Source organism: Elephas maximus, chromosome 1 (genome assembly GCF_024166365.1).
Source record: "Elephas maximus indicus isolate mEleMax1 chromosome 1, mEleMax1 primary haplotype, whole genome shotgun sequence".
NCBI lineage: Eukaryota > Metazoa > Chordata > Mammalia > Proboscidea > Elephantidae > Elephas > Elephas maximus.
In genome coordinates this window covers 63612459-63624780 of record NC_064819.1, presented here as the reverse complement: position 1 = coordinate 63624780, position 12322 = coordinate 63612459, and the positions used below count along the sequence as shown (strand labels likewise).

General features: G+C 38.3%; 1 protein-coding gene across 1 annotated transcript in view; it reads right to left on the bottom strand.

The window, feature by feature from the left end:
* KDM1B (lysine demethylase 1B) overlaps positions 1-12322 on the bottom strand; it is a 58610-nt gene that overhangs the window by 37667 nt on the left and 8621 nt on the right. The window contains exon 7 of the mRNA XM_049884674.1: positions 10309-10425. Within this exon, the coding sequence (XP_049740631.1) occupies positions 10309-10425 (117 nt within the window). The remainder of the gene's footprint in view (positions 1-10308; positions 10426-12322) is intronic.

Here is a 12322-nt window from a genome sequence, read left to right as displayed (position 1 = left end):
TGTCAGCAATTTGAACCCATCAGCCATTCTGCAGAAGATAGATGTGGCAGTCTGCTTCCATAAAGATTTATAGCCTTGTAAACCCTGTATGTCAGTTGTACTCTGTGCTATAGGTCACTGAGTCAGAATCGACACGACAGCAAGTTTTTTTTTTTTTTTTTTAATGTGCAATCACCTTGGAAAATAATTCAGCATTATCTTGTAAAACTGATCTATACTATATGATCACAGTATACTAAAACTGATCCTGCTATATGCCCAGCAATTCTATTGTTGATATATTTTCTAGAGAAACTCTTACAGCCTTGCAATAACAGAGAGATGAAGAGATGTTCAGAGAAACACTGTTTGTACCAGGAAAAAAGCTAAAGACAACCCAAAAGCCTGCCAACAATAGAAGGGACAAACAAATTGCATTATATTCAAACAATGGCACAATGACATCAAACAAACTACAACTATACACTTCAACACCGACGCAGCTCACCAGCCTAATGTTGTGCAAAAGAAGCCAGACCACAGAGTTTCTCTTAATGGTGGTGAAATAATTCGGAAACAGTGGGGACGGTTGCAAAACAAGAAGAATGCAATCAGTGTCATTGAATTGTACATGTAAAAAAACGTTGAATTGGCAAATTTTCTTTTATATATGTATTATATATATATATATACATATTTTTTACCCCAATAAAACTATATATATATAAAAGCCAGACCAAAAGAATACATACTGTATGCTACTGTTATGTAACATTAAAAAAAATTCATAGTATTAGAAGTCAATACCAAAGAACCAAACTTACTGCTATTGAGTCCAATTTCAACTCATAGGGACCCTACAGGACAGAGTAGAACTGTGCCATAGGATTGCCAAGGCTGTAAATCTCTGCAGAAGCAGACTGCCACATCTTTCTCCCATGGAGCCCCCAGTGGTTTTGAAACCACCCACCCTTTGTTTAGCAGCCAACAGCTGTAACCACTGTGCCCGTGACAGAGCAAGGAATGGAGGTTGTGACTAAAAGCAGGCATGGGGCGGGGTTTCGGGAGACTGCTCAATGTTCTATGTCTTTATCTGGAGCTTACTGGGTGGGTGTATTTACTTTGTGAAAATTCACTGAGCTACTTGTTGATTTGCACGTTCTGTTTGTATGTTACACTTCAATAAAAAAGTTACCTACATAAACTGAAGATTGGCCTAGTGACTCCAGTCCTTGGAATATATTCCAGAGAAGCTCCTGCACATGTACACCAAGAGAGACACACACACAAGAATGCTCACAGAGCCACTGGAGGTAACAGCAAAAAACCAGGAACAACACTCATGACCATGGATAAGAGAATGCACACGCTGTGCTTGATTCACAAACCAAAAAACCAAATGGACCACAATTACCACAGCCTCCATCAGACTGAGTTCAGCACAATGAGACAGTGCCCGGCTACTGCCACTGGCTGCTCTGACAGAGATAACAATAGAGTGTCCCAGACAGAGCTGGAGAAAAATGTAGAACAAAATTCAAACTCACACACACACAAAAAGACCAGACTTATTGGTCTGACAGAGAGTGGAGAAACTCTCAAGAGTATGGCTCCCGGACAATCTTTTACCTCAGTACTGAGGTCACTCCCGAGGTTCACCCTTCAGCCAAAGATTAGACAGGCTTATAAAACCAACAATAACACACATAGTTCAACCACGTATACGAGACTAAATGGGCACACGAGCCTGGGGCAAGGCCAAGAAAGCAGGACGGGACAGGAAAGCTGGATGAATGGAAATGCGGAATCTAAGGTCGAGAAGGGGAGAGTGTTGACAAGTTGCAGGGTTGGCAACCAATGTCACGAAACGTGCATTAATTGTTTAATGAGAAGCTAATTTGCTCTGCAAACTTTCACCTAAAGCACAATTAAGAAAAAAAAAAAAAAGAAAAAAACTTCAAATTGATTCCAAATCATGGTGACCCCACGTGTCAGAATAGAATTCTGCTCCATAGGGTTTTCATAGGCTGATTTTTTGGAAGTAGATCACCAGGTCTTTCTTCTGAGGCACTTCTGGGAGGACTCAAAACCCCAAACTTTCAGTTAGCAGCCAAGTGTTTAACTGTGTATGCCACCCAAAAACTCCTAATACTACTCAGAAGGGAAAATAAATGAAGTAGCGGTATTAAAATTAATGTGGATGCTCTCAAAAACCTTAATGCTGAGTGAAAAGTGCAAGTTGCAGAGGAATACAAACAATTTGAAATAATTTATAACCAGTACAAAGATATGTAAAACAACACGTTCTTTAGAGTTTCATAAATATATAGTGATTCTATAACGAGAAGAAAGGGGAGAAGAATAAATACAAAATTCATATTGTTTACCCTTGTAGAAATTCATAATACAGTTTACCATTGTAGGCAGGGAGAGAACTAACGATTGAAAAAACCCAACCCATTGCCAGTGAGTTGATGCCGACTCATAGGAACCCGATAGGACAGAGTAGGACTACCCCATAGGGTTTCCAAGGTGCAGCTGGTGGATTCAAACTGCCAACCTTTTGGTTAGCAGCCAAGCTTTTAACCACTGTGCCACCAGGGCTCCAACTAATGACTGAGGGAAGTTCAAAGGCATTGGTCATACTCTATTACTTAACTAGGTAGTGGGTACATGAGTGTTTGTTTTAATTCTCTCCTCCTTCAAGTTATAAATTCTCTTTCGTGCCTATGAATTGTTTCATAATAAAACAGCTGTATATATTCTTTGACAGAGAAATTTCACTTCTAGAAACTGATGCTACAAATACACTAAAAAATAGCATAGATACAAAGCTATTCACTGTAGTACCTGTAACTGTAAATGTTCAAAGGTAACCTGAATGCTCCTTGTGGGGTTTACATTAACTTCATCCAAAGAACGTATGTATGCCTTTGGTTGCTCTGAGATAATCTCTAAAACTTGAAATTTCCCCAGTGACTGAAGTATCTTTGTTAGTCTCAGGGGGCTCCAGACCACACCTGAAGGTTTATGCTAATGAAGTGACTCAGGTGGAGGCTGGCCAGGAAGGAAAGACCACCTTGTGATATCAGTGGACCTTAGAGGATGTAGGCTGATTCAATCAATTGTGACTATGAAATAAGGCCCCAGTACAGGCTCTTGCCATGGAAACTCCATAGACTTCTTGGTTGGTGAAAGACATCAACTCCCATGGGAGGGTAGTGCATCCCTTTTTGGGACATGGAAGTTCTACATTGGGAACCCTTCTGGACCTCGCCCTGTGTGTCTCTTTATTTGTATTCTTTTTGCTAGGATAAATCTGTAATTGTAAGAACAGCACCTTCCATGAGTTCTGTGAGTTGTTCCAGCAAACTATCAAACCCAAGAGAGTAGTGGGAGCCACCAGGTCAGAAGTGTGGAGAGCCCCGGAAGCCGGCGCCTGAAGTCCTGGGTCTATTTGGCAGTGTGGAGGGCTATGTGTGCTCTTTAACTTCTGAACTCTGACCTGGCTCCAGGTGGTTAGGGTCAGAGGAGGAAGTGCTGTGTGAGCAGCTGGCGTCAGAACAGAGAAGCGGAGAAAGTGGGGGTTTTAATTTATGCTGATTATTATCCAGACTCACCTAATAGCGCTTAACTAAGCATGGTACTCAACAGACTACTCACTTATTACACAGTCATTCAAGAGAAAGAAGAGATCTTTATGCAGTGATATGGAAGCATCTTTTATATTAAATGACAAAAAGCAAGCTCCAAAACAGTATGCGCAGTTTGCTACCATTTGTGAAACAACATACATTCTTTTTAATACTGTTCTACAAATAAACTTTTCCTCACTTTGTCCGTGACAGAAAACCGAGCTGAAAGCCTGCTGAAGTAAGTATTTCAAAAGTTCAAGATATTGACAGCAATCAATTCAGACTGGAGCAAGAGGAAGAATGGGTCTCAAAGAAAGACATCTTGTGGGAAGAGAAGAGAGTAAAGACATATGACACCACACTTAGAAACTGGAGCTTAAGAGCAAAAGGCTTCAACTCAAGGCTACGTCAGAGAGGCAATTAAGCTTTCTAACACTTAAGGAATCCGACACACTGAACCCTCTTGGGAAAAAAGCGCTTGATGTTAAAATACACTCAGCCAAGTAATGAATCAAAATAAAGAACTTGGAATAAGAGTAACCAGGGTGCACAATTGTTAAGAGCTCAGCTGCTAACCAAAAGGTTGGCAGTTTGAATCCACCAGTAGCTCCTTGGAAACCCTATAGGGCAATTCTACTCTGTCCTACAGGGTTGCTAAGAGTTGGAACCAACTCAACAGCAATGGGTTTGGCTTTTGGTGGTAAGAGATGTTGTTGTTAGGTGCCAACGAATCAATTTTGATTCACAGTGACCTCATGTGACAGAGTAGAACTGCCTCATAGGGTTTTCTTCACTGTAATCTTTACAGGAGCAGATCACCAGGTTACTTCTGAGTTCCAACGGCCAACCTTCTGGTTAGTAGCTGAGCGTTTAACCGTTGCACTACCAGAGCTATTGTAAAGACTAGCAAATCCCCGTAAATATAAAAGAGTAAACAATGGAGGGAATATGGTTATAGAGAATAAATGATACAATCTCAAAAAGAATAAACTTAAGAAAAAAATCATTAACAAAAATTGAGAGAGGAAATAGGGAGTTAGGTTGAAGTGTGATATAATTTACTTTTTCCTCTTTCATAGCAGAGTCAATCAATAAAGGCTAAATTTGAAACACGTAGTTTTTAAAAAGTCAGAATGATTTCAACTTCTTAACATTTTCATTATGTATATATACATATATGTGTATATATACACATATGTATTTTTTTTCCTTTAATCTCTTAGAGTTTTTTCAGAAACTCCTATCTCTTGGGATGAGGAAATAGTTACCCAGCGTTCAACAATTTCTTACTTCACTTTGATTTCTTTTTCTTATTTTAAATTGATATTATATTAAGCTCAATAATTTTACATAAAACCAACGTGTATAGTACAATTCCTTATGATAAAGTTATTTGTCAACCAAGCCTTCTTCCTTATATGCATGCAGGACTATTCTCAACTGACTCTCAGGAATATTCTCCACTGAATCTCACTGAAAGATGGCAATTTCACAATGATGATTACATGATTGTTTCTTGTTTTTTGACTTTTGCTCTCAATCATTGTTCTTTTCTCTATTGCTTGCATTGTTCAATGCTGAACACATATCATTTGTATAAAAACTACATCATTATAAAGGAAACCTTAGATTTTTCAAAAGCTACTTGAAATTGGAGACATTAAAAATAATGATTACCACCCAATGAAAAATCAAGCAAAAAAAAAAAGGGGGATGTGGATAATTTGAACAATTAGAAGAGCTGAAGTCAAAGTTGCATAATACATTCCATCATCAGCAGGTAAAAGAAGGGAGAGATTACGGATAAAGCAGAGCCAGTCAAAGCACACTACAAACTGCTTTTAATATAAACTTATTGTGTAAAATCACAACACATAGTAAAATGCTATTATTACAAAATTCATCCAAAATATAGTTTTAAAAATTGTTGAGAACTGAAACACATCACATGATTGGCTGAGTGAAAATGGCCCAAAGGTTAGTATCTACTACAATACTCTGCTATTTTTTACTGTTCCTTAGCTGAGTTCTCCTTTAAATATTAGAATGATATGTCACTGAGTTTACTTGTGACTTGATAAGTAATTTGAGGCATGGATGCTAATTCACTTCGGTGCAACCAAGATATTGTTTCTGCAAGCTGACTGTATTCCTCTCTGCCATACAAGCTCCCGGTGTCTTCAGTACACTAACCTCAGATCCCAGCACTGCAGCCACTCAGCCTGAAGAATGAATTACTCACCTCCTCATGTCAATCCCTTCCTATTTTTGCCTTTCCTATCCCTCAGTGGGAAACCCTGGCGGTGTAGTGGTTAAGTGCTATGGCTGCTGAGGTTCAGCAGTTCGAATCCACCAGGCGCTCCTTGGAAACTCTATGGGGCAGTTCTACTCTGTCCTATAGGGTCACTATAAGTTGGAATCGACTCAACGGCACTGGGTTTGGTTTTTTTTTTGGATCCCTCAGTGAGGCTTTCTACTATGACAGCTGAGCTCAAAAATCAATCCAGGGTAAACTGAAAGATTTTAGAACAAGATTAGCCAATTCTAGACCCTTTATGCCAGGCTAGGAGCCCTGGTGGTGCAGTGTTTAAAGGTCAGCAGTTCGAATCCACCAGCGGCTCCTTCAAAACCCTGTGGGGCAGTTCTGCTCTGTCCAGTAGGGTTGCTATGAGTCAGAACAGACTCGCTGGCAATGGGTTTGGTTTTCTGGGGGTATGCCAGGCTTAGAGTCCCTGAGTGGTGCAAACAGTTAACACACTTGGCTGATAACTGAAAAGTTGAAGGTTCAAGTCCCCCCAAAGGTGCCTCGAAAGAAAGGCCTGGCGATCTACTTCCATAAGATCATAGACATTGAAAATCCATGAGTCGGAGCTGACTCAACGGCAAATGATTCTTGGCATTCCAGGCTTAGATCTGTGCTTCCCACCCATCACTCCCAAATGACCAACATCAAGAAAAAAGAAGCAGTAACACCACAGATCCCACAATTATTGACAGGAGAATACGGGAACAATACAAAGAACTTAAGTTAGCAAATCTGACAGCCTAGATGAAATAGAATAATTCTCTGAAAAACATAACCGTCCAAAATTGATGCAATAAACCACCTGAATAGCCAAGTATCTGTTAAAGAAATTGAATTTTTCATTTCGAAACTTCTCACAAAGAAAATTACTGGCCCAAATGGCTTTGCTGGTGAATTCTATCAAACATTAAAGAAAAAATACCAATCTTACAGAAACTCTAACAAAATAGAGAAGGAGGGTATACTCTTAATTTCTTTTACGTAGCCAGCACAGTCCTGATAGCAAAACCTGACAAGAATTTTAAAAGAAAATTACAGATAGTTTGCTCACTAACATAGATGCAAAAATTCTTAACCAAATAAGAGTAAACTGAATCTAGCAGTTTAAAAAGGAGAATACATAAAAAACAAGCACAATTTTTTCTAGGAATGTCATTCCCAAATCAGGGCGATTTACCACAAACGCAAACACAGATTAAAGGAGAAAAACCACATGATGATCATAAAAGACAAAGTATCTCACAAAATCTAACATGCATTCATAATAATATGTTCTCAGCAAACTAGAAAGAAAGTCAATTCCTCAACCTGGTAAAGGGTACCAACAAAACACTGGAGCCAGTTATCATACATAACGGTAAAATGCTGAACACATTCTTCCAAAGGAGGAACGATGAGATGCTCCTACATACCCACTAGAATGGCTAAGATTAAAAAGAAAAAGTCACACCACCTAATTTTGGAGAGAACTAAAACTCTGACACATTGTTGGTGGGAGTGTAATACGGTACAACCAAGGTGGAAAACTGTTCTGCAGTTTCTCGAAAAAATTTACCATCTGACTAAGCAATTCCACTCCTGTGTACAATGTTTATTGGTAAGAAATGAAAGCAGAACAGGTCAACTGAAACACTTGTACAGAACATTCACTACAGTTTTACTCATAGTAACAAAACTTTAAAATAACACCAACGTCTTTCAACAGAGGGTGGTTAAACAAATTGTGGTATTGCAATACAACGGAATAGGACTTAGCAATAAAAAAGGAACTACTAATTCATTCAACAACATGGATCGATCTCATAAACAATTTTACTCAGTGAAACAAGCCTGACACAAAAGAGTATATTCTGACTAAGTTCATTTTTAAAAAGCTTAAGAGCAGGCAAAACTAATGTACAGGGAGGGATATCAGAATAATTGTTGCCTATGGGGGCGAGGGGAGCCCTGGTAGCTCAGCTGCTAACCAAAAGGTCGGCAGTTCAAATCCACCAGGCGCTCCTTGGAAACACTATGGGACAGTTCTACTCTGTCCTATAGGGTCAGAATCTACTGGACAGCAACAGTTTTTTTTTTTTTTTTTTAATGGGGGAAGAAGGAATAACTGGAATTTTTTAGGGTGATGGAAACTTTGTGTATCTTGATTGACATACTGGTCACATAGTGTAGACATCTGTTAAAACTCAATGGCCTAAACATTGCAGATTTATGCATTTTATAGTATGTAATTATACTTGTATTAAAAAAAACTAAATGTCATTTTACAACTATTAAAAATACTGCCACACAATACAGGTGAGATGTTGATATAATGATCACGCTAAGATATGGAGTTTTAACCTTTAAAAAGTAGTTTGAATATTCGTATCAAGAGCCATAAAAAATGTATCTACTGTAAATATGTAATCAAACGTATAAAAAAAGTCCCAGTGGAACATATAAATTGTTAAGAGTGTTAACTATTAAAGGGAAAGGATATGCTTCTGAACTTTTATTTTTTATTGTGTATTGTGTGTGCATGTTCAATTTATTTTTTTTTAAAACCCTGAGATTACATTCATGTAATACTTAGGTAGGTCCATGAATGGCACAAATGGTTTGCAGTTATCTACTAGCCTAAAGGTTGGCAGTTTGAACCCAGCCAGCAATGTCATGAAAAAAAAAGGCCTGGCTATTTGCTTTCATAAAGAAACAAAGTAAACTCTATGGAGCAGTTCTATTCTGCAACACAACTGAATGGACAGGAATGGATTTGGTGTTTGTTTGGTTTTTTTGGCTTAATATTTATGTAAAATTAAAAACAACTAAAAACCTAACTTCCGAATGTTTACATCCTTTTCTCTCATTTCACTTTGCAATATTTTCCAATTATTTTTTTTAAAAATTGTGAGCTGCTTTAATATTTCTTTTTTAAATCCCAGGCTTTAAAAAACTTGATCATAAAATTTACAAAACTTCTTATTCTCTAAAAGGGAAATATCTGAACTAAGGATGTATGGCAATGATTGCACGTCTTTATGAATATAGTAAAAACCACTGAATTGTGGACCTTAAACCAAAAAAACCAAACCCACTGCCATTGAGCCAAATGCGACCACAGCGACCCTACAGGACAGAGTAGAACTGCCCTGTACAGTTTCCAAGGAGCGCCTGGTGGATTCGAATTGCTGACCTTTTGGTTAGCAGGTGTACTGGTTAACGACTACGCCACCAGGGTTTCCGTACCTTAAATAGGCATATTTCATGATATGTGAATTACATCTCAATTTAAAAAAAGGAAATGTTTTGATTCTGGGATTACAATGATTCTAATATTACTTAAAGTACTAAAAGTACTAGTGACATTTGTGTAGATTAATGTCTTTAATACACTAAAGCACTTACACATTTTTAAACACCAAGTAGTTGCTAGAAACCCTGGTGGCATAGTGATTAAGTGCTACGGCTGCTAACCAAAGCGTCAGCAGTTCAAATCTGCCAGGCACTCCTTGAAAACTCTATAAGGCAGTCCTCCTCTGTCCTATAGGGTAGCTATCAGTCGAAATCGACTTAACAGCAATGGATAGATGATGTGAAGTAGTTGCTACATTTCAAAAAGGGCAAACGATACCAATTAAGGCATATTCCTAATTGCGCAAACCTACCCATTGATTCTCTCATCTTACTGACAGGATCCTGCTATTGTTTGGAGTTACAGCATGCTTAGTTATAAAATCTTCCTTTGCCCACACTATAGCTCAGGGTAGCTACATCATCCTGTTCTGGCCAAGGAGATATAAATAGAAATCTATTGTTGGAACTGTCAGGAAGTCTCCCCAATAAAAAAACAGACTCAGCTGCAATACCCCTCTTGCACCTTCCCTTCCTCTTCTTTCCGCCTAGAGTTAGAACGTGATATCTGGCAGCGCTGCAACCATCTTGTAGCCTTGAGGATGGAAGATGCACTAAAGGTAGCTCTTCTGGAAGCCAGAAGGAGACTCGTTCCTTTATGACCTCCGTGGGCAATAATGTCCACCCAAACCCAACCAAACCCAGTGCCGTCGAGTCAATTCCGACTCATAGCGACCCTATAGGTCAGAATAGAACTGCCCCATAGAGTTTTCAAGGAGTGCCTGGCGGATTCAAACTGCCAACCCTTTGGTTAGCAGCAGTAGCACTTAACCACTACGCCACCAGGGTTTCCACTGTCCACCCAGAACTACCAATTTCCAAGCTACTTGTGATGCAAGAAAAATAAAATCTTTACTTAGTCAAGCCATTGTAGTTGGGGTTCCATTACATATGGACCAATACAATCTTGAGACAATGACCAATGATAAATATACACCATTACTATTTACTAAGTTAATGTATCAATTAATTCAAAATGAAAACCAACAGAGATCATACCTTAACAGTAGTATTTGGTTTCATACCACATCGGTAAGTCTTTGCTATCTGTGGAGTAAGCTGGATTTCCTTCGTAAGCTGCCTCCATTTTCTACACTCAGGTTTTGTACACTGAACCTAGATGGGAAGTAATAAGTCAAGGTGAATAAATTGGCTAATCTTGAGCTACCATTTCTATCCTTCACCACTCACTTTACCATCTTCTCCACATGATTTCACCCAACCTTTTAGCAGTCCTGACCATCTTCTCTCCCCGTTGTACCACCACCAGTCATGATAGTCCCCTTTTGCCCCATTGGGGTAATTTCTGGTTCAATACTAGATCAGTGCAAAGGGGATCTGAGTACTGTTGTCACAAACGTTTCCTGTTATTAATCTAAGAAAATTTTCAGAATTACAGTGAGTTATAGTTAGTCAAAAAGTACACACCCTAAATGCAATGTGGTATGCTAGAATGGATTCTGGGAAAGTAAAAGGACATCAGGGAAAATACTGGCAAAATCCAAAAAAAGTCTGTAGTTTATTTATTAGAACTGTAGCAATGTTAATTTCTTAGTCTGACAAATAACCCTGGTTATTTGATACATTAGGAAAAACTGGGTGAAGAATATACAGGAACTCTCTATACTATCTTTGTAAATTTAAAATTATTCCAAAATAAAAAGTTTATTTTTAAAAAAGCGTGCAAATAGCCACATGCAAAAGAATAAAGTTGGACCCCTATCTCACACCACATATAAAAATTAACTTAAAATGCATCAAAGATGTAAAAATCTAAGAGCTAAAACTATAAAATCTTAGAAGGACACAGAGGCATAAATCTCCATGACCTCCAATTTGGGGATGAATTCTAAGATAAGACACCAAAAACACAAGCAACACAACCTCATCTACCTTGATACCAAAAAAACTAGGGGCAACAATAGCTGGTCACGGATAGAATGGGAGAAAAACATGGAGCAGAACTCAAATTCTTATTTTATAAAAAAAATGGCCAGACAAGTTGGAAGAGTAGAGAACAGAGGACTCTCTGAGGCTATTGCCCTGAAACACTCTTTAAACCTAGAACCGAGCCTGTCCTCTGAGATCACCTTTTAGTGAAACAGCGGAATGGCACACAAAACAAAGGGTATAACCCATAAGATTGGTGCCCTACTTAAAAACCATTAGCATGAACCTAAAAGGTCAACGATTTCTCAAAAGTAAAGATGAGAAAGTAAAGCAGCGGGAAGCTAGAGTACTGGAAAGGGAAAAGAAAGAACACATTTAAAGAGAATGTTGACACATCATGATAAATGTAACTAATGTCACTGAACAATTTGTGTGGAAATTGTCAAACGGGAGCCAAACTTGCTGAGTAAACTTTCATCAAAAACTCAATATTATTTAAAAAAGGAGATAGGAAAAAAAAAAAAGCACAAGCAACAAAAGACAAAAAATAGATAAACTAGACCAACAAAATTCAAAACTTTTATACATCAAAGAACACTCTCAAGAAACTGAAAACACAACCTACAGAATGGGAGAAAATACTTGCAAATCTTATTCTAATGAGGGTCTAGAACCCAGAAAATATACAGAACTCTTATGACTCAACACTAAAAAGACAACCCAATTAACAGCTTGGGAAAGGACTTGAATAGGCATTTTCCAAAGAAGATATACAAATGGCCAACAAGCACATGAAAAGATGCTCAACATCATTACTCATCAGGGAAATGCAAATCAAAACCACAATGAGACACAGTGAGATGCCACTTCACACCCACTAGAATGGCTAGAATTAAAAAAAAAAAAACCAACAACAGAAAATAGTAACTGTGGGTGAGTATGTAGGGAAACTGGAACCCTCATCCATCGTTGCTCGGAATGCAAAATGGCACAGCTGCTGTGGAAAACAATTTGATCATTCTTCAAAAAGTTAAACATACAAAGGCAATATAACCCCCAATTCCACTACCAGGTATGTACCAAAAGAACTGAAAACAGGTATGCAAACAAATACATGCACATG